Source organism: Anolis carolinensis, chromosome 6 (assembly GCF_035594765.1).
Source record: "Anolis carolinensis isolate JA03-04 chromosome 6, rAnoCar3.1.pri, whole genome shotgun sequence".
NCBI classification, from domain to species: Eukaryota; Metazoa; Chordata; class Lepidosauria; order Squamata; family Dactyloidae; genus Anolis; species Anolis carolinensis.
In genome coordinates, this window is record NC_085846.1 from 48,905,026 (window position 1) to 48,927,857 (window position 22,832).

A 22,832-nucleotide genomic window follows, 5' to 3' on the forward strand; every position below is an offset into this window, starting at 1 on the left:
TGATACTTGTGTTTTAACTGTATTCTACAATGTAATTGTGACTGATTGGGCTTGTCCCCATGTGAGGCACTCCAAGTCTCTTCGGGGAGATGGTGGCGGCATACATTTAAAAAAATAAAAGAACCCAGAAGATGAGTCAAAGCCTCGGCTCCAAGAAAGGAAAGAAAAAAACCTTTACACCGTGGCAATTAGCTTCCCTTGGGGAGGAGAGAGATCAATTTAAGAGAATTAAAGAAGATGAACTAGACAATAAAAGTAATAAATTAATCATCCATAAGCCTTAGAAGGTCCCATCCTACAATACTTCCTAACATCTATACAATATCTGTATTTGATTATATTCTCCCCTCCTTCCACTGCTTTCAATTTAGTTTCCTTTTTTAAAAACCAAATACTCAGTTGAGCTTATTTTATGTTATGATCATCTGGAGATATCAAAACCACTTTTTCCTCCCTCAGAAACATGAAATAACACTGGTATGGATTTGTTCTTAAATTAAGAAGCAGTGTCTTGGTAGGATCCTGTTTAACCTGAGTTCTTACGACTTTAATTTATTACTTTTCTGTTTCGTTAGTTATGTCTGTGTCTTGTTTTTGTGCCAATAAGTTTAAGGCAACACACATCACTCTCCTTCTCACCATTTTATCCTCACATTTACACTATGAGATAGGTCAGGCTGGCAGAAGAAGATTCGCCCAAGATCACCCAGTAAATTTCATGGCTTAGTGAGGAACTCCCAGACTCCAGTCAAACCACAACACTAGACTGCCTCTCAGTGGTTGTGCAGGGAAATTTCTGGCATTTTCTGTAACAGGAGGAGCTGAATCTACTGAAATTATTCATTTTATATAATGAACAATTGTTGTATATAATGAAGAATTATGTAATATTGCCAGACTGTCTTGCAATCATTCTGGCAACCTTATATCTGGATGCTAGGAAGATTTGAGAGTTGAATACTTTAATGTTAAGCTCTTTGACAATAAATTATTTCTATTTTTTATTTGAAAAGTTGATTTTGCTAGAATGAAAAATGTAGGTTCTTGGAAGTATATATGTATATGTGAATCTGCAGGAGTAAAGACAAATCAGCACTGAAGCTTGCCAATACAATGATTAACAGCCAAGTCCTTGGATACCAATGTTATGTCCTGCATACTGAGAACTCTTGACTGATCTTTTTGTGCAAAGATTTCAGCTAGAATCAATATGATCCACAGCAGAAATAGGATTAAACATGCCTGTACCTTGACATGCATTATTAATTGGCTGCATATTTGATAAGAACCTTAAAAAACTGTTAGTTGTGTTTGTCAACAAACATATATAACAACACAGATGAAAACGTGAGACTGTTCCAAGGTACTTATATTAGATTATGACATTCACATCTCTTTTAAGTCCCATCTTTGTCTTGTATTTCTATTGACATTTCAGTTTCAGACACTCTGATCTTCTTTTTAGACAATCAACATATGGCAAGTTCAATTTCACTGGTTCCATCTCTTTTCTTTTGTCTTTTCCTGCATGGCATCCTTTCTGGTTATCATCAAGAGGAACTTCAATTTGACCATCCCATGTACTGACAGAAAGAGTTCCCACTAATGATTCACATACAGATCTGTGGCAGGTGGCTAACCTGTAGACAGTAATTGCCTGGCATCTTTGTCCTACTCAGCATATATTTGAATAGATTAACTGGATAATCCCAGCAATCAGGATAATTGGACTTACCTGAATATTGACAGAATTATTTCAGGAGATGTAGGAAACAGTTTTTATTTAGAAACATATGTATTTGTCTATTTCATTGTGTGTGTGTGTGTAAAACAAGCCGATACATACAGGGCCAAAGTCAGGAGAAAAAATGGGGGGGGGGGGGGTTTGAAACTGTTATTTAACGAATCATGAAGAGTAAAATAAGTTAGAAACGCAAAATAAGTTAGAAATCAGGCTCCATCGATAAACTTCAGTGGACACTCAAGACAGATACATTTTTATAGACACTCATGGGGATTTGGTTAACCAGTTTAAATTTATGAGTAAACCAATTTTTTTAAAAAAAAAACTGAACATTTTCAGGGGAAGTTTGAACTCCTAACTCCCCCCCCCCCTCCTTGGCTACAGCCCTGGATACATATGCAGAAGATAACTACTATATATGTTGAGGGCAGCCTCCATTTCTTTATCTAAGAATGGCTGTGAATGTATTGGAGTCCATATCAAGCTGAATGGTGGCCAAGACTCTTAAGGTCAATCCAGATGGTACAGTGAACTGTTGATTCATGACTTAGGAGGTCATGGAGGTGGCATGGCACCTGTAGCCCCTAGAAGGTTCAGGCTCATTGCTTGGGAGGTAAAATTACACTATGTCAGAAGATGTTTCAAATTGTCTGTTCCTGGTTTGAAAATGTTATTTCTTGTTTAATAGTGTACTTTGAAAGTAGTTGGTATGCTCCAGGAACTTGGTTTTTGTGACTGCCACAAACTATGTTGAACTGGTTGAGACTCTATAAAACATTCATTGAAAAACTGTAGCAAAATGTGCTGCAGGTAGCTCTGCAAAAACAAAGTTTTTGCAGTTTAATAAATTTTTCCCATGTTGTTATGATAGAACCAATTAGGAAATAACATTTATAACCCAGGAACAAAAATCATGTTACATAGTGTTATAGTAACAATTAATGTATACATATTTCAAAAGGTAGTACTCCATGGTTGCTGTGATGATGTACTTTTGATTTGTGAATAAACGTTGTTGCCAATGTCCATTGGAATAATTTTATCATTATTTTAGTTACCCTGCTCTCTTCTCCTCTGTGAATATTCCAGAATAATATCAGTTTACAACAAAAAAAATTGACAAAATTATAAATCAGTCTGAAAAATTAGGTTTTATAGTATTAGTAAAGAATGAATATTTTTTCACTGATTCCCCAAACTATTTTTGTAAATTCCTATTTAATTTCTCATTTGTTAAACTACCATCGAACTTTACAATTGGTGCATTATTATGTAGATATTATAGAACCATAGCATAATAGAGTTGGAAGAGACCACATGAGCAATCTAATCCAATCTCCTGCTATGCAGGAAAAGCACAATCAAAGTATCCTTGACAGATGACCATCCAGCCTCTGTTTAAAAGTTTCCAAGGAAGGGGCTTCCACCATACTCCGAGGCAGAGAGTTTCACTGTTGAACAGCTCGTACAGTCAGGAGATGTTTGTGTTATACTCGTTTTTACTCCAAGTCTTTTGTACCGTCTAATCTAATGCTCACCTCAAATTTCATGTGCTAGCGAATGTAATGTGCAATGGCAAAAAGTGCACTCTTTGTAATTTGGCTTAAAAAGGTGTACATTACAGTTGCTGCACACTTAGAATTCCCTCTTTAAAAACAAAAGTGTTAGAATACCAAAGTTTCCAGCAATGGAAAAGAAAACCTGGGGGGGGGGGGGGGGCGGCATCTATGCTGTAAAATGAATCCTGCCTTGACTCATGTAGTTTTACAACGTCTTGAGTTTTCTCTGCCAAAGGATGCTGGTGCCTCACCAAACTACAAATGATATGATTGCATAGAATTAAATCATGGCAATTAAATTTGAGGTGAAGTCCCTCAAATAGGAGATCTAGGTGCTCCTGAAGTAGCTTTCCCTTTTGCTTTGACTCAGCACTAAGGTTACCATATTAGGTGAATCTAATTTTAGAAAATTCAGTCTTGCAAGCAGGTTGTAAAAGTTCAAGTTGAGTAAATGTGACCACTCTTGGTTCCCGAACGATGGCATTAATACTGCCTTTTGGTTTGCATCATGGTTGTATTTATGTATTCATAACCTGTGATATATTCAAAGTTGTGCTGACTTCGGCCATTTGGACATTACCCTCTTAATGACAGCAACATGAACTTAAACTCCCATTTATGTATGTAGTGTCTTCTAGATCCAGCTTTTGTTACAGATAACGACTCTTATCAGTGACTAGTTTCTTCTGCTCTTCATACACAAATGCAAGCTGTACCCTTTTTAACACAACTAAATATTTCATAAAATATAATTGCATTTTTATTGATGACACAGGTATATAATTTTGAAAACTAGTATTAGAAATAATCTTTCAGCTGTTTTTTTAAAATTATGTATCTTTTTTGCTATTTTTAGATACACTCCACTTGATTATGCCCTGCTGGGAGGTCATCATGAAGTAATCCAGTTCATGTTGGAACATAATGCATTGTCCATAGCTGCCATTCAGGACATTGCAGCTGTCAAAATACAAGCAGTCTATAAAGGATACAAAGTTAGAAAAACATTCCAAAATCGTAAAAATCTTCTCATGAAGCATGAACAGCTGAGGAAAGATGCTGCTGCGAAGTAAGTCTGACATGTGCATGCAAAAGGCAAGGGTTGTTTTACCTTAAGCAAAAAATAAGTTGAATATTATAGTAATAAGACTTTATTTTAATCCACCCTATCTCCCTAGGGGACTCAGGGCAGTATAGAAGAATACATGCATTCAAATAATGTTTGCATTGGAATGGAAGAAGGTAGGAAGTTGATCTCACTATTAGGCAGCACTGTAGGTTCATATGCCTATGCTGAACTTAATATATAGAGCAGAGGTAAGGAAACTAAGGCCCGCGGGCCAGATACAACCCTCCAAGGCCCTCCAAGGTTATTTACACAGCCCCCGCCCTAAATCTTAGACTTAGGGCACACAAGTCGTTGATTATCTCATCAGCTAAAAGCAGGCCCACATTTCCCATTGAAGTACTGGTAAGTTTAGGTTGGTTAAAATTGTTCTTCATTTTAAATGTTGTATTGTTCTTTCTTTTTTTCTTTTTCTTTTTCTTTTCTTTTTTTTTTTTTTGCGTTACAAAAAAGATATGTGTAGTGTGCATAGGAATTTGTTCATTCCCCCCCCCTCCCCCCGAATTATAGTCCAGTTCCCAACAACCTGAGGGACCATGAACTGGCCCTCTGCTTTAAAAGTTTGAGGACCCCTGATAGAGAGAGTTCTGATAGAATACTGAATACTGGTTGAGATTTCAGATCCAGAGTTGCTGCTTCTAATCAATGTACATGTATGGGTTTCATGAACACAGCCCAATTAGATTTAAACTATACAGGGTGGAAGTTGCTTTTGTGATAAACCTTGTGTTATGAAATAACGTGCTTTGCCTTTCCAGCAAATTTCAAATGTCATCTAGTTGGCTGTTGTAAATTAATGTGGATGTTTCTTTGAATTTTATGTTATTATATAATTTTGTTTGACTACATGTAGTTTAATTTATTGATGTTAGGTTTAGTTTACTGGTGTTAGGTTTTAATTTGATATTAGGTTTTGATATTATTTTTATATGCGGGGTTTCTCTGGGATTTTATGTCAGTATTTGTTTGTTTACGGAGGCTTTGAATGTTTGCCATTGTATGTTGAAATCCGCCCTGAGTCCCCTCGGGGAGATAAGACAGACTACAAATAAAGTTTATTATTATTATTATTATTATTATTATCATTATTATTATTATCATTATTATTATCCTTTTCACCATAATTTGTAGATACTTTTTCTACTTCAACAATCATTGTGATGGTGGTTATTACAAGCCCAGCAATTATCTCCTGATGGTTTCACAATAACAAAAAACAAAGTAGAAATAAAATTTTAAAGTGAAATTAAAACAAGCAAATGGTCTATAAAGCTATCGCTTACCACAAATGGCATTTATGGTTTTGTCATAAACTAGAGGGGACATTGCTGTCACTCTTTTATATCCATCTGTGCCTTCTACAGTTAAACCTGGCCTGTGTTACTCGCACTTATAGCCAACTAACATCCCTTTTGACTCCATAAATCTCACTGTGAATATACATATATTTGCTCATGGAAGTTCTGAATGCACTATGATCACTTTTTCAGATAAGATATATCTTCTCCCTTTGGTTCAAATAATTATGTTAAATGTTAGAAAAGGATAGTAGTATCTCTCAGTGTCTCGTTGACCATTAACTTTTAAAAAGGCAATAACAGCAAACATTGCATGGCTTTAAATACATTACTGTATATAGATTTGGTGGAACTAAATGCAGTCATGCTGGCCACATGACCTACTTTGGCTCTTTTCAGCTTAGAAATGGATGAGCACGACCCCGTATAGTTGGACATGACTAGACCTAATGTCAAGGGAAACCTTTACCTTTACCTCAGTGGAACTAAACATTAGAAATGGAAAATAAAAGAAAAATGCTAAATAATGGTTTTACATATGGGCATAAATGTCAGAATAACTAGGCTTGTATGCCGTTGTTAATTCTGCAAATTCTCATGCTATTGATTTTTATTCATTACATAGCCCAACAAAACATTATTGGTGTCTTGGTTTTTAGGCCTGTTCCTGGGGATTTTTTGGGACACTGATGCAGAAAATTGCATTAGAAAGGCTGCATTCACTCTAGTTTCTTGGATATCGTTATCATGATTTTTTTATGGGCCAGCAGATGAAGTTTGATATAGGGCATATGTTCTGTATCTCATAAACTAGAGCAGATAGGAGGAAACTGATGCCATTTTTAGAATCAGCACCCAGCAACAGATCTAACATTTGAGGCACCAAAATGTGTGTTGGCCAGTGTTATTGGCTCTCTTGTGAAAGAAGAATACTCTGTTAATCAACATCTTGGATGACAGACATCAGGATGGTTTCTGCATTTTTTGCCACCACTTGCTAGAGATTCAAGTAAAGTCCATTATTTGGAAGAGACTTATCATTCCACCATATGTTGGGCAAAGTTGAGAGGGTTTTTTTTAATGACCCACCAGTGAAATAATGAGACCACACCAGAACATTGGGTAAACTGGGCCATCTTTATAGAGCTAGTTGCTATCACTGTGAACCAGAGATATCCATAAGCAAAATGGGGGAAAGAGTGTACTGATGTGGAAAAGGTAGTGGCAGCAGATATCCTCTTAACCTCCCCACCATCTAACTTGGGCAAAGACGCTAGTGTTCCAAGGTAAACCAAAACCTGGGTTGTTCCCAAGACCATATACACTTAGAAGGCTTCCCCAAGGTCTCCCCCTTCCCTAGTTCGAGCCCCAAGGTCAGGGGAATAAGGCTCAGGGTACCCCAAAGAAGAGTCTCTATCCATACATGTTCACCAATATCCATATCCACAAAAACCTGCAAATGGCAAAAATCCTATTTAACGGGGGGGGGGGGGGGATTCCTACCTAGCCCCTAGGCGACCAGTCAAACTCACACTACTGCAAAGGTGGGTGGGTCAACACCAAGTTTGGAAAGACAGGGAATGTTTTGTTTGACGTTTTGTTTTATGTCTGATATAACAGGTTGTGTTTTTAATTTAATTTTCGTTGTTAAGTCATAATTTGTTTTTATATGTTGGGTTGTTAATTTTCGTTATTATAGGTGCATTGTTGTGTTCGGGCGTTGTATGTTTACCTTTTATTTTTGGAATCCGCCTGGAATCCCTCCGGGGAGATAGGGTGGAATATAAATAAAGTTTTGTTGTTGTTGTTGTTGTTAAACAGTGGTATCTTCCTTTAATAGCTCTGCCAAGCCCCACCTCTCTTTGTCAGGTGCCCACGACCAACTCACACAGGTGACCTCATTTCCCTGTAGGCCATCAAATAGGTGGAGCTATTTAAGAAAGGAAGATACTGTTGTATAATAATAATAACAACAACAACAACAACAACAACAATAATTACTGCTCAGTATGTTTGTGCCTGTGGAGCTGGAATCTGCTTTTTAGGGTTATTTTTTTCAGGTTTATGAATGGCAAGATCATTTGAGCAAAGTTCGGAATTAATTACAAAACCCCAAGAAACATTGAAATTGTGGAGCCTTCTACCCCAAAACTGCCTGAAGATTGCTGGGGTCCATTCATATGCCATATGTTGAAATGTGTCAGGTGTAAGCTTAGCAAAAGTTACTTGTTGTCAAGACTAAGAGGTCTGTTATGCTAATTTGCTAATCTCATTTCTACTGTCCCATGTGCCTGCCAGTATATTCATAGGTTCCTTAATCAAAACATTACATCATGGTATTCACACCGCCTTCTCTGGAAAAATGATCTTGGTATTATTTTTCCTCAGCTCCTCCTTCCCAAACTCTGAACTGTTTATCAGCCCAGGTGCATAGCAGGCTTCTTTGGCTGTTCTAATAGCAATTTAACTCCCATCTAACATTTGGCTTACACATTTTTATATTTGTCAGTATGTATGCATGTAATGTTCTTATATTAACACTCTATGTTCACATTGCAGCAAATATATCCCCTAGATTGTGATGTTATTGTTTCTGATGGGACCACAGTGGAGTCCCAGCAGGAGGAAATAAGGTTTGTGGAAATTTTGTTCAGGCAGCTTGGTAAATTATAGTAACAGGAAGTATGTGGCTCTCTGCCGTTGGTTTAAGAGCCTACTCATTTGATTCTATTATGCTATGCCCATAAGTTAGCACACATGACAAAGTACTGTTTGTGCCCAGTTAGTATCTCTCCTTGTTGAATCACTGTCTGCTATATCCCTAGACATAAGGATGTCTGTCCTTATAGTTACCTGCTTGCTTTATTATCCACAAAACTCCAAACTTTGTACTAGAAATAATGTATGTACAACTTCTCCTTTTACTCCCTTTGTGGCATTGGCTCTGAATGAGCATCAGCACTCTATAACTTTCTAGGGGGTAAAGTCTCCGTGAAGAAAACCATATTTTGCTCCATTTTCCTAATTGCAGTTGCTCTTCCTAGCACCATAGAATTCAATAGAGACAGAATTGACCAGGACAAGTTACAAGGAGTCCCTAATCTAGTCAGTTTCACTTTTGTATTGTGTTTGAAAAGCTTCCATTACGCAGCAAAAGTTCTTTTGTTCTATAGGAACCTTTTTGTTTTGTTCTGTCCTAACTTAAAATTACGCTAGAATACAAGATGTTTTTTTTTTCCATGAGTCAGGTTCTTTGTCTGCATTTTAATATGGACATCATACATGTCTCTGAAATATTTGTAAAGCATAAAATGTGTTTGCCTTTTCTGTTTATACAATTCAATATTATGTTCTGGTTAGTCCTATTACAGATTCAAAACTTCCTTCCCTTTAATGGAAAAAAATCTTTCACGAGAAAGAGATCCCTTCTTCCACCAGAGAAGATGACTGTTTCTATTTAGTTGCTTATCAGCTCAAGTAAAAGGTGTGAGAATAGGAATTTTATTAAAGAAAAAGTGATGTTGTTAATCATCAATAAATAATTATAAAATGGATTTTTATATATACTGCAACTCAGCAACATTATTAAATGGAAAGTGGGCACCAGTGAAAAGGGATGCCACTTATACCAGACTCTTTGTAGGGGAGTCCTTGAGTGTGGGAGCCACAAATAATGCATGAGCTCCCAAAGATTGTGCGTGGGGAGGTCTTGGGCAATAAAGCCTGATCGCTCAAGCTTTGCATTGATTCTACTGGCATTTCTTGAATGCAAATCTAATAGAACCAGGTGGAAAAACAAATAGGAAATACCAAGTATATATACAAATATCTACAAGTCCATCTTACCTTGCCTTACTGCTTTTTTTGTGTCAGGAGCAACTGGAGTTGCTTCTGGAATGAGAGAGAAGGCCGTCTGCAAGGACATTGCCCAGGGGACGCCCGGATATTTTGATGTTTTACCATCCTTGTGGGAGGCTTCTCTCATGTCCCCGCATGGAGATGGAGCTGAAAGAGGGAGCTCATCCGTGCTCTCCCTGGGTGGGATTTGAACCTGGCAGCTTTCAGGTCAGCAATCCAACCTCCAAGCCATGAGGCTTTTATCCCCTAGGCCACAGGAAGCTCTGCTAAATACACACAACACTGTCCCATTTCACACTTTCTGAAAGTATTTGTAGTCTATAGCAAAGAAAAGTAGTAAGTTGTTATTGTACAGTGATATCTTGAGTGAAGAGTTTAATTTGTTCCGTGATTGAGCTCTTATCTCAAATCGCTCTCATCTTAAGACAAATTTTACACTGAAATGTGATTAATCTATTCCAAACCCCTACCTCGCCCCCATTTTTGTTACATGTTTTTAAATGAGAAAATGTATTTTATAAATAATGAATACTGTATAAATGCATGTTCATTCTGCCTTTTCCCTATCCCCTATCAGCATTACCCCATCTTCTCCTCTCAGAGGCCTTATCGCAGACATGGGCAAACTTCAGCTCTCCGGGTGTTTTAGACTTCAGCTCCCACAATTCCCAACAGCCTACCGGCTAGGAGTGAATATTTTTACCCCTATACTGCCAGCCAAAGAAAAAGGTGTTGGTTTTGTCCTTTACATGGTTTGAGTCCAGGCTTCCTACAGGATCGCCTTGTCCCGTACAATCCATACAACACTGAGGGCCTCTGGGAGATGGCTCTTTGACAGCTGTCACCCAGAGGACTTTTTCATCATTCGCCCAAAAACTGTGGAATGATCTGCCAGAAGAGCTCCAGCAGCTAAATGAAGTTAAAACACAACTGAAGACCTATCTCTTCCAGCAAGCCTACCCAGTCCATTTTAACTATGACTTTTAAATCACATTGTGTTTATTGTGTTTTAACCTTTGTCTCCAATGAATTTAGTGGGACTTAATCCTAGCTTAATGTGTGCAGGGCTGTAGCTTGAGACTTTCTTAACAGCCACTGGAATGCATGTATATCTGTATGAATATATATTTTTTCCAATTATATACTTCTTAATTAACTACATTCTGTTTATCTCCTGATGCTAAATATATTTCACATTATTTTACTCTACCCTATTTTAGTGTAAGAATAATCCTGTGTAGGTTAGGCTGGGAAGCTACTTATAATTGTCTTAAGGTAACTATAACATTGAAATGTTATAGGGAAGTTTGAGTTTGACAAGATCTGTATTATATATTGAGCAGAGGAGTTAGGTATAAACACAGAGTTCATACAGTGGTCTGTGAAAAAGCTATAATTTTGAGCTGTTTTTATATGAGCATGTTGATTTTAGAATAATATGCTGTTTAATATTCTAGTTACTGTTAATCATGCTGTTGCCATTGAAAAGGCTGTGCTCTCAGTGGAACACTCCAGTAGTTTACACCAAGGTTAGGAAGTCACTTGACAGCTTTTATTAAGTCTTCTCAATAGATCAGCTCAGCAAAACCTGCAAGTTGCACAATAATTTTTATAACATCAGGTTTTCCCTTCATTAGCACACAAATCTTCTTATTAGATATATGCAAAATACTTGTTTTTCTACTAAATGTAAACATGAATACATTAGATATTAGCATTTGTACATACCTATCCCACTATACCTATGCCAGAGCAAAATTTGTATATAATGTAATCGCAGATGCCGTGAAAAATGCAATATAAATTTTACCCAAAGGCCCTGCTAATGGGCTTTGTGGGCGCCCTTTTCTGACTCAAACAAGTTTGAGCTCAATCGACAGTAAATGTACTTTCTTATCTAGATAAATGTGTTTTTCTCCTCTATGTTCTCCTATGTTTTAAGCTGAATATCCAGGACCCCTAACATGCCTTGGCAGAGACTTGAAAATAGTGCATTAACATAGAAATATGCATGTGTATGTGCATTCAGCAGCATCAGAGCTGTGCACATGCATGCACACAAACACACAGGATATTATATTTATTGATTTGGGATTTCTTCTTTTTTCGGGGTTTCCTAAATCTCCTACATAAACTCCAGGATTTATCTTCTTACAATAGTAGTTTTGCGTATTCTTTTCCTTATTAATAAACAAACCCCTGGCCCCCCTGCCTCTGCTTTTCATATATGAAATAGTGAAGGTTATAGTACTGTGCAAGTGATTGTAGGGGGACTAAAGGCTTGTGTTTGAGCTAAAATAACTTGTTAATTTGACCGTTATTTGATACTGTATTCTTTAAGAACTCAACCAGACTGATCAAATGTGTCAAGATGTGAAGGTTTTCATAGCTGAGATTCAATCAATTTTTCTCTCCTGGCATATTTCCCAGTCATTCCCATCACTTATTGCAATGTTTTTCCCACTGCATTTCAATATATTTTATAATAATCATAAAACTGTATTTCTATTCCACCCTTTCTCCCCAAATTCCACATCTGGCTTTCGTAGTCTATTTGGGATTCCTGGAGGCCGTGTTGGAACTTTTTTTTTGAGGGGGGGTCCTCTGGTGTGGGAATTCACAAGCCATTTTTCTGATGAGAAATGGAACAATATTAGAAACAGGAAGACAAGGAGAAGACTGCAGAATTGTGGAGTAAATGCACATCTTATTACCCTTTCTCAGTTTCCCAAGCAATGTTTTTGCATTGTTTTAATATATTACAAATGTGTTACCTCTGTGATTTTTAATTTTTATAAGATGTGTTGAGTCCCAAATTAGGGAAAAGGTAGCAAGGTTCAGTTTAGATCAAAAACATCTGTCTCTGATGCAAACATTTGCTTTTTGAATCCCCTAAGCCACAGGGTCACATAAAGCATGCTCATCAGGGATATATGCTGTTGTATTTTTTAGTCTTCAGATTCCTACATGACTCCTTACTGAATGGAATTGCTGTGCTAACCATAGAGGAAGATCAAACATGAGGTGACAAGGCTATGGCTTCTGCTGTGTCTAGAAGTGTCTTCCTTGTCTTGTTTCTTTTATAGCGTGATGGAGGAGACCCCGTCTCTGTGCTTCCTTGAAAGATAAGGGAAATAATTGTGCTGTGAATAGCAAAGCCTAATTTATAAGTTCAGAATGGCAGAGAGGTCTATAACATGCGCAAAACAGACATCACCATGTCTGCTTGTGCAGTGTGGAAATACTATTATATGAGCTGAGCCGCTTCTCTCAGTGCCAAAGGCTGGATGTGGAAGTACTTTAACCTGCCCAGAGTGCAGTTTGTTCCTTAGTTAGCAGCTTGTCATGCATCACGTTTCAATCAGTTGCTGTACACAGACTACATGATAAGATAGAAATGACAGATAAAGTTGAGGCTTTTCCCCATCACCTTGCACCGAAATAATACCTTTTGCTCTTGCTTTTGAATTCCAAGAACCAAACAAGAGATGGCAGCTTGTCATGTATCAACAGTCTACAAATCATGTTACAGCCCAGAATGTTAAAGTATCAGAAAGCTCTGCAGTCTGATATCCAGTACCTGCCCTTCTTACATAAACAGTTTATTTGCTACCCCACATATGCATGCATGGCTCTGTGTGTCTTTAGTTCAGTGCCTGCATTTAATTTTTTTTCTTGCAATGAATTAATGTTTTTTCATTGCTTGTGGCATGACCAACATTGTCTGACCTCTGCCCACATTAAATAATGGAATCATAGAATAATAGAGTTGGTAGAGGTCGCATGGGCCATCTAGCCTAACTCCCTGTCATGCAGAAAAAGCACAATTAAAGAACCCCTGACAGATGGCCATCCAGGTTGTTTGAAAGCCTCCAAGGAAGGAGGCTCCCCCTCCCTCCAAGGCAGAGAGTTCCACTGTTGAACAGCTCTTATGATCAAGAAGGTCATCCTAATGTTCAGGTGGAATCTCCTTTCCTGTAATATGAACCCATTGCTCCAAGTCCTAATCTCCAGAGCAGCAGAAAACAACTCTCTCTTTCTTATGACATTATTTCAAATATTTAAACACGGCACTCATATCTCCTCTCAACCTTCTCTTCTGCAGGCTAAACATACCCAGTTCTTTAAGATGCTCCTCATAAGGCATGGCCTCCAGACCTTTGATCATTATAATCTCTGTTCACGTTCCAGCTTGTCAATAACCCTTTTGAGCTGTGGTGCTCAAAACTGGACACAGTATTCCAGGTGAGGTCTGACCAAAGCAAAATAGAAGCACCATGACTTCCCTTGATTTAGACACTATACTCCTTTTGATGCAGCCCAAAATGCCATTGACTTTTTTAGCTGCTACATCACATTGTTGGTTCATGTTCAGCTTTTGTCAGCTAAGACCCTAAGATCGTTTTCACATCAAAATCAAATCAAAAACCAAAATCAGATCAAACCAGGGAGCAAGGTTCAACACAAAGACTTGTTTTGCATGAAAAAGCTATGTATTTTTCACGTTTACTTCTTGGGAGAAGAGCAATGATGAAACTCGATAAAATAGTGAAGAGTAGAGACATCACACTGGCAACGAAGGTCCATATAGTTAAAGCAATGGTATTCCCCTTAGTAACTTATGGATGCGAGAACTGGATCATAAGGAAGGCTGAGTGAAGGAAGACAGACGCATTTGAACTCTGTTGTTGGAGGAAAATCCTGAGAGTGCCTTGGACCGCAAGAAGATCCAACCAGTCCATACTCCAGGAAATAATGCCCAACTGCTCACTGGACGGAAGGATATTAGAAGCAAAGATGAAGTACTTTGGCCACATAATGAGAAGACAGGAAAGAGAAGAGAAAAGAATGATGCTGGGGAAAATTGAAGGAAAAAGGATGAGGAGCCAACTAAGGGCAAGATGGATGGATGGTATCCTTGAAGTGACTGGTTTGACCCAGAAGGAGCTGGAGGTGACGATGGCTGACAATGGTGTGGGCTGGTCCATGAGGTCAAGAGAAGTCAGAAGCAACTGAACAAATAAACAAAAACATTTTTCACGTTATGTCTTAAAGTCATGAGCAGCCAAAGATCTATGAATAGAGACGTTTCAAATCAAAATGCTGCAGCTCAACTATATGAAGCCTTACCTTTTGTTTTCATCAGCTGTACCTCAGCAGGTATTAGACCGTGTAGCCAGATAAGAGACGAAAAATACAGTTGCCAGATTCATGTAGGAAGAGTTGATCCTTCAAATTTGTTGGTCCCAATGCATTCTGGGCTGTACTATTGATAACCAGCGCAGAATAAACAGACTAGGAAATACTCCATAAAATAAGTTCTAGAAATTACTTCATTTACTGCACAGTGCACTAGCTGCAGTTTTTGAATGCTTTTAGAAAACAGCCCCATGTAGTGTGGGTGCTGTTGGTTAACTTGGCTATAACCAAAGTATTTATTTCCATGGACAGATCTCTATCAGTAGAGGGTAAATCTGGCAGCACTTCTTGCCATGACCACCATCTGACTATATAGGAACAAAGCCAAATAGAAGCAAAGCCAGATTCCTAAGTGTTCTTATGCTGTGCAGTCAAAGCAGGCTCCTTTAGGAAAGTGCAACCCCATCAACAGTAGATTAAACTCCTAATTCTGGATTAGTTTTCTTTCATCTGAAATATATTATTTATCCTTTTTCATTCTCTCAATATAAATCAATATCTTGATACTGATATGTGTATGCGCTTCATTTCCAAATAGTAAGATATTTCAAAGCCCAGGATTCAGCCTCCTTAGAAGTAGATTAGAGGATGGAAAAACCTATAGTGTTTATATGGTGTAAGGTTTATGTGTGCACACATATACAAGGGTGAAAAGATGACACAAACATTTCACAACGTACCTGTGAGACTATCATAGTTCCGTAGGTTTTCTTCCAGAGATCAAAGTCAACTTTATATCTCTTCTTTTTTAAATCCAGCTCCAGGATAGACTTATCTGTTACAGACTCTATTTATTTTATTTTCACTGTATAGCTGGGGAGATAATGAATATTTATATATTCATTTGGTTTCTCTTCCCAGAGCACCCTGGTTTGTATATTTACATGTGTTTGTCGACACACATATTTATTTCCTGATGGAGCATGTGGAGTCAGTAATATATTTTTATTTAATCTAAATGTTCATTTTACACATTGTGATAAATATCACTTTTCATATAATAGACCATCTTAATGCTACTTACACGTTTTCCTTAAAATCCACTCTGAATTAACCCTTTCCTCCTCTCCTCACCTACAGTGATGTTAATATATATATAATTTAAAATAAAACATGGAAAAGTAATTAAAAGCCATCTCAACTCCAAATTGCAAAAGTGTTTTTTTAATCAGACACCATATCAAATTCCTGTAAGTTTTAATTTTATCACATACAGTAAAAAGTCCCTTGATGAATTTAACATTTACAACAAATGTTCTTCAAATCTTTATATATTTTTGATAGTTTTGTCAGAGTTAAATATAATATGTACATCATTTTGTAGAAGTTCTCTTGTAAATCAAAATTTATTTTATTCCTTGTGTCCATATCCTTTCCCACCTCTCCATCTCAGTGTTCTGCACAATATTTTTGAGCCCATTTTACCATACATTCTTTAAGTTGTTGTTCATCTAGTTTCATTTTCAATGATATTTTATATGTTTTGCAATTATTTCTTTTGGTCCATTGTACATTAAGCCACCTTTCATCAATTCTTGTTGAGTTTTGAATCTGTATTGCTCATTTTCAAATGTTATTAGTTTTTTATACGTAACCCGTTTTTGTCTGTTTTACTGAAGGTTTCTTGGCTTGAAATCCAGTGGCAGGTTTAATCTTTTAATACCATAAGTCCAGGCAAGGCATGAATTTTACATCTCAGAGGTTGGCAGAAAGGTTTTTACTAAGGCTCTTTCTACACTGCCATATAATCCAGATTATCAAAGCTATCCACATTATCTGCTTTGAACTGGATTATATGAGTCTACACTGCTATATAATCCAGTTCAAAGCAGATAATCTGGATTTTATATGGCAGTGTACAAGAGGCCTTAGGGCTCTTCCTCACAGCCATATAACCCAGAATATCAAGACAGAAAATTTCACGATGTCTGCTTAGAACTGGGTTATCTAGTCCACACTGCCATATATTACAATTCAAAGCAGTTAATGTGAGATTTTATTCAGCTATGTGGAAAACCCCACTTATCTGGTTTCCAAGAGACCTCACAACCTCTGAGGATGCTTGCCATAGATGTGGGTGAAATGTCAGGAGAGAATGCTTCTGGAAGACTCACAGCAACCCAGTGATTCTGGCCATGAAAGCTTTTGACACCACATTGAATCCAAGTTGTTCATGTAGGGCTTCTGTCTTTGCTGGTTGGTGTAGCACATAATTCCCACTTTCTTTGGTTTGCTGCTCCTAATGCTGTTAGGCCACACTTTGCAGGGAATGCCTGGAGATCATTTCAGCTTCTCCCCAAACCTGATCCATATGGTCTGTAGAAGACTAAGTTGAAAGCATTTGAAGAATATTAGTATTGTTTTAGTGTGTTTGATGTGTTTATATTGATAGTTTATGGAGTGCTTATTCATAGATTTGTTTATCTAATAAAAATGATTTCACGTAAGGTTTGGACCTAGCAGTACCCTTTTTGGAAAAGCCGTTCATACAAATCCTGAATAATATGGTATCAATATTCCCATTGGAGTCTGTGAGATTTATAAGGATACACAAACAGTGTTGGTTGAATACGTCTTTTATGTTTTTTTCCGTAAATGTCAGTAATTTGTAACATTCAGCCCAATCTACCATACATGGTTGATGTGAGGAATGGTAAAGTTCAAGAAACATCTGATTCTCCCCCTCCCCACCACACACACACATCCAAAGTTGTCTCATTTTAAGGACATAATAATGTACTCTCCGTGATTTCCCTAATATTGTAAATTTTGTTTTAGGAAACGGGAGGAAGAAAATAGAAGGAAAGCCTCTGAGATGCAGAAAGAAACACAGAATTCCACAACTGGCAATAACCAAGTACAGCAGGAGGATCTTTCACAGACCCAGAAGGGTTACAATTCACAGAACCCTATTCAGTATGGCAACATATTGCAAAACCAACCAGGAAAAAGTGAAAGAAGCTCAGCCACAAATAAAGTAACCATCAAGAATAAATGTCACCCCGCCAAGCTGCCTGGTGAAGATCACAAAAGACAAATGGGTTTGTAATCTTTCTGTTTCCTTTTGTCAGGAAGGTGCTTCTTTGAACCGAAAATCCTAAAACAATTCTCTTGTTATCTGGGCTATGATAGGTCACATAATTGAATCCATGGGTCATGACCAGCACTTTCCCTTCCCTTCAATACTATGTTTCCTTTTGCAGAGAAGACCCAGAAGGAGGTGAGCTAAGCGGTAAGGAGGCAAGCAGCCACCTCGCCAGCAACCAGGGCCTCTTTTCCCTCTCCCCCTTTTCTTATCAACAATTCAGATGATATGCAAATACAAATTCAGATGATATGCAAATACCCACCACCTTCCTTCTCCCTCCAGATCCTTTTTCTCACATGGGCAAAAAGAGAACTGGAGAAGGAAATGAGAAACTGACCTCTGCTGCTTCTGCTGTAAAACCATCCCTAGCTCACTTTCTCCTCCTCCTTCTGTTCTCCCTTTCTGCTTTCTCCTTCCTTCTTCTCTTCCCTTCTACCCTCTCCTCCTCTGGTCGCAGAATTTCTTCTTTACAGGCATCCTTTGGGGAGGATCAGGCTGCCTTTTTAGCAAGCCTTGCAAACACTGATTTTGCTCGATGGATCTTTTCAATTTCAGAAATAATTCTCTTCAAATTTTGATTCTAACAAACCTTAATTTATTAAAATCAAAAACAACAGTCATCTGACATTAAAAGTTCAAGAAGATATGCTTGTATCCTTTGCAGGAAGGGAAGGGTTAATACCATGTATTTGCTTTTGACTCCCCCTAAAGGGGACATGATAACTACAGTAGAGTTCCGGTTAACCAACTTCCGGTTATCCGACCTACCATATTATCCAACGTGCCTGGCCCTTGGGAAGCGCCCCATGAGCCTTGCTAGGCAGCAGCGCTCACGGGGCACTTTCCTGAGCCGAGTGCTCGCCGTAGGGACAAGCCCTGTCCCTCCAGCAAGCACTCGCCCCTTGGGAAGCGCCCCATGAGCCTTGCTAGGCAGCAGCGCTCACGGGGCACTTCCATGAGCCGAGTGCTCGCCGTAGGGACAAGCCCTGTCCCTCCAGCGAGCACTCGCCCTTTGGGAAGCGCCCCATGAGCCTTGCTAGGCAGCAGCGCTCACGGGGCACTTCCATGAGCCGAGTGCTCGCCGTAGGGACAAGCCCTGTCCCTCCAGCGAGCACTCGCCCCTTGGGAAGCGCCTCATGAGCCTTGCTAGGCAGCAGCGCTCACGGGGCACTTCCCTGAGCCGAGTGCTCGCCGTAGGGACAAGCCCTGTCCCTCCAGCGAGCACTCGCCCTTTGGGAAGCGCCCCATGAGCCTTGCTAGGCAGCAGCGCTCATGGGGCACTTCCCTGAGCCGAGTGCTTGCCATAAGGACAATCCCCAGTTCTCTGGCAAGCACTCACCTCTTGGGAAGCACCCCATGAGCATTGCTAGGCAGCAGCGCTCAAAGGGCACTTCCCTAAACCAGATTGCGGGGAGGGATAATAGGGCCTCCCTGTTATCCATCAGCTCTGGTTATTCGACATTCGGCCCGCCCGTTTATGTCAAATAACCAGAACTCTACTGTATGTTTAAACATTTGCAGAAAAAATGAACAAGAGGCATACATAAAATCTTTAACAGAAAGTTCTAAGTAAAAGTTTTGGTCTCTTGCATGTTTCATTCTCTAGCCTCAATCGCCTGCTTTAGTTATTTTTTATCATTTATGTATTAGAAGTTTAAACTACCTTTAAGCTGCTAATATCTTAATCTGAGAAGCTGTCATTAGGAAATAAGATCGCTGTTTCTGTTGTTATTACTATTATAATTACTACTACTGCTACTACTGTACTACTACTTCAATTGTTATCTTTTTCTTCCCAGAGGTATCCAAAACATGCAACAAATACAAGTCTGCCTGTGTTTCTTCCCATTGCAGTAAGGAAAATAACATGTCTACATCTCAGTCAAAAACAAAACACCAAACTAAATCTGCTTCATTATATGGTGATAATAAAAAGCCCATAGAGCATCCAAATGGCAGTGTTATTTGTGCCCAGAAAAGGCACAGCTTCCTGAGAAAAGCCACCAACTCAGAGGAGAAATCAGAAAATCAAAGTCAGTCAATAACCAGTTATATAAATCATTGTGAAGAAACAGCTTGTATACAGAACAGTAACTGCACTAATACAAACACAAAGAATTCAAGAGAGTGTAAAGGGATACCTAATGGGAACGCACAACTTCTCAACCTAAAAAGCAGGGAGTTAAATGATGAGAGGTGTTCTCCCGCTGGTTCCAGCAGGCCTTGCAGTGCCAGAAGGAAAAGCGGAAACCTCAGAAGGAACGATTTCAGTGCTGCTGTTACACACAACGTGATAAATAAGAAAGCTAATCCTTTGGTGTCCAGTAATGCAAGGACTTCCAGGCCTCTTTGTGGCAGAATGGCTCTGGATATTGGCCATGAAGGCAGTGCAAAACCAAACAGCAATGCTGCAGTGACGCCCAGGACTTCAGAGTTGTGCTTTTTTCCGCACAAGGGCTCAAATACAGAAAGTATCCCATTAGAAACCTGTAAGCAGGCAATAGAGAAGGAGAGGGTGCGAAAAGAGCTCTTTCGGGAGAAAAATCGTGCTGCAAACATAATCCAAAAGGCTTGGAGAAGGTAGGAATGCTGTATTACTTTCCAGCTTATTTCACTGCCTTATTTGATGTTTCATAATAGGACTTAGCTTGCCATTTACAGCTATGGTTATAATTGAAGTTTTGGTGTGCTTTGAGCAATGTGATCTCACAGTTTGCAGTCATGGCATCAAATGAAGTTATGAAATGCTTGTCACTAAAGGTGTAGAGAAAACTGTCTGCAATGTTGAATATGTTGTCATCCTCTTGCCATTTCCCATATTAACAGGGCATGTCAGCAAAGGTGTATGACTTTGTACACTTTCAGATAATAAAAGGGAGGGGGATTTGTGCATCTTGCTCTTCCAGATGTTGAATCCTTTTTTCAACAGTGGTTTGGCAATGGAAGAGTTCCAGTGTAACCCAATACAACTGTAGAAGGAGTAACAGGAGACTCGAGGGTAGATTTGTTCCATCGCAGTTAATCCCCTGTCTGCCCCAGCATTAGATGCAAGCACACACATTGCACTCTGCATTGTCTTATTTTAAGTGACAATTGATACTGTAAAGTAACTAACTGGTTTTTCTCAGTTGCATGTAATCTGAAAGGTAGACGATATGTGTGAGGGGAGTAGGGTTGTCAAATCTTATGGTTGTTATGGATTAATAATAATAATAATAATAATAATAATAATAACCTTATTTATGTCCAATTAAATGAGTGTGTGGATATAAAATTAAAAAAATAATTAAAATACAACAAATGCCCCGTATCCTCCACCAAATGCCTAATGGCAAAGAAATGTGTTAATTTACTTGTGAAAGGGAAATCCAAAGTCTGAGAGCAGCCACCGAAAAGGCCCTCTCCCTTTTTCCCACCAAAGGAACTTGAGAGATGATTCTCAGTATCTTGATATGTTCATAGAGAGAAATACAGTCCTTCAAATAACCTTCATTCCAACTTTTTCACGTTTCCTGTCCTTCTTTCACACACCCTTTATTTATTTATTTATTTACAGTATTTATATTCCACCCTTCTCACCCCGAAGGGGACTCAGGGCGGATCACATTGCACACATATAAGGCAAACATTCAATGCCATAACATAGAACAGAGACAGACGCAGGCACAGGCAGGCCTCGAACTCATGACCTCTTGGTCAGAGTGATTTGTTGCAGCTGGCTGCTATCCAGTCTGCGCCACAGCCCAGCCCAAGCCAGTCTTTCCCACTTTTCCTTATTCATATATACACACAGCATTTTCCCCAAAATGTATATTAAAATAAGCTATGGTGATTATTGGAAGGATACATTAGCACATTTACATTGAAGAAGGTTAGAATAATGATTTAATCAGAGTTGGACAGTCTTATCTTAAATTACAGTTTTATGTAAATATTCAAAAACATTTAACCTACTCATGCCTCAATTAATGTAATTTTATTGGTATCTATTTTTATTCTGAATTTTACCAGTAGCTGCTGCATTTCCCACCCTCGGCTTATATTCATCAATAAGTTTTCCCAGGTTTTTTTGGTAAAATTAGGTGCCTCAGCTTATATTCGGGTTGGCCTATATTCGAATATATATGGTAATTCATTCTGATGTAGTATATTCTGATGTTCAAACATTGATATTCGAAGTTAATGGCAGAATCTACAATTCCCCACAATGGTTCCTTCATCTACTAAAAGACTCTTCCTTTTATATACAGGAAAGCGATTCTATTGCAGGGAAATTTGTTTTCTTAAGTATCCCTTGTGTGAAATGATGGATTAACATCTCTGGAGCGAAAAAGAGGTGCGGTGAAATGGACATCCCTGCTTACATACATTTTCTTTTCTCCATCCAGATACCGGTTAAGAAAACGTTTTTTTCAGTTTTTTACTATTAAAAGACAGTGTAGAACAGATGAAAACAAATGGCGTCAAGAAACAGCTGCCTTTTGCATTGAAGTAGTGTGGAACAAGTCGTTGAGGCCGGCCCATTTAGAAACAACTCCTTCAGGCAGAAATCTGAAGTCTGTAAAGAAGAGCAGCTCAGATATAAACTCCACAGAAAAGCCATCTACCCTAAAGCAGATATATGGTAATGGTCCATGTTGTTATATGCTTAATATTTCCAGTGTAAGCCATCTTTATAATGAAATGTGATGTCACAAATCCTCCAGATTTAGAAATTCATTTTTAATGCAATATAAAGCACTGCCATAATACGTTTTAAAGACAAATGTTTTAGAACACTAGAACTAGAACATTGTTGTTAAACGTATTACTGGTGTGTGTGCTCATCTGAGTAGCTATATTCATTCATAGAAAAAGCAATTAACATAGTCTTACCTTGAAAAATAGAATATTAGAGCTGGAAAAATATTGTTCACTTCTGTGAGGGAAGTTGTAGAGATTGCTACACCAGATCGTACAA

The 22,832-nt window shown here is 38.4% G+C and overlaps 1 protein-coding gene across 4 annotated transcripts in view; it reads left to right on the forward strand.

Annotated features, from left to right (window-relative positions):
* invs (inversin) overlaps window positions 1-22,832 on the forward strand; it is a 94,472-nt gene that overhangs the window by 66,015 nt on the left and 5,625 nt on the right. For 2 of the 4 annotated variants that reach the window (XM_062984073.1, XM_062984074.1), the window contains exons 12-15: window positions 4,160-4,372; window positions 17,563-17,825; window positions 19,672-20,452; window positions 22,261-22,496. In XM_062984073.1, the coding sequence (XP_062840143.1) occupies window positions 4,160-4,372; window positions 17,563-17,825; window positions 19,672-20,452; window positions 22,261-22,496 (1,493 nt within the window). Of the gene's footprint in view, window positions 1-4,159; window positions 4,373-17,562; window positions 17,826-19,671; window positions 20,453-22,122; window positions 22,241-22,260; window positions 22,497-22,832 lie in introns of those variants that run through there. The other 2 variants (XM_062984076.1, XM_062984075.1) reach the window with 2 other exon arrangements.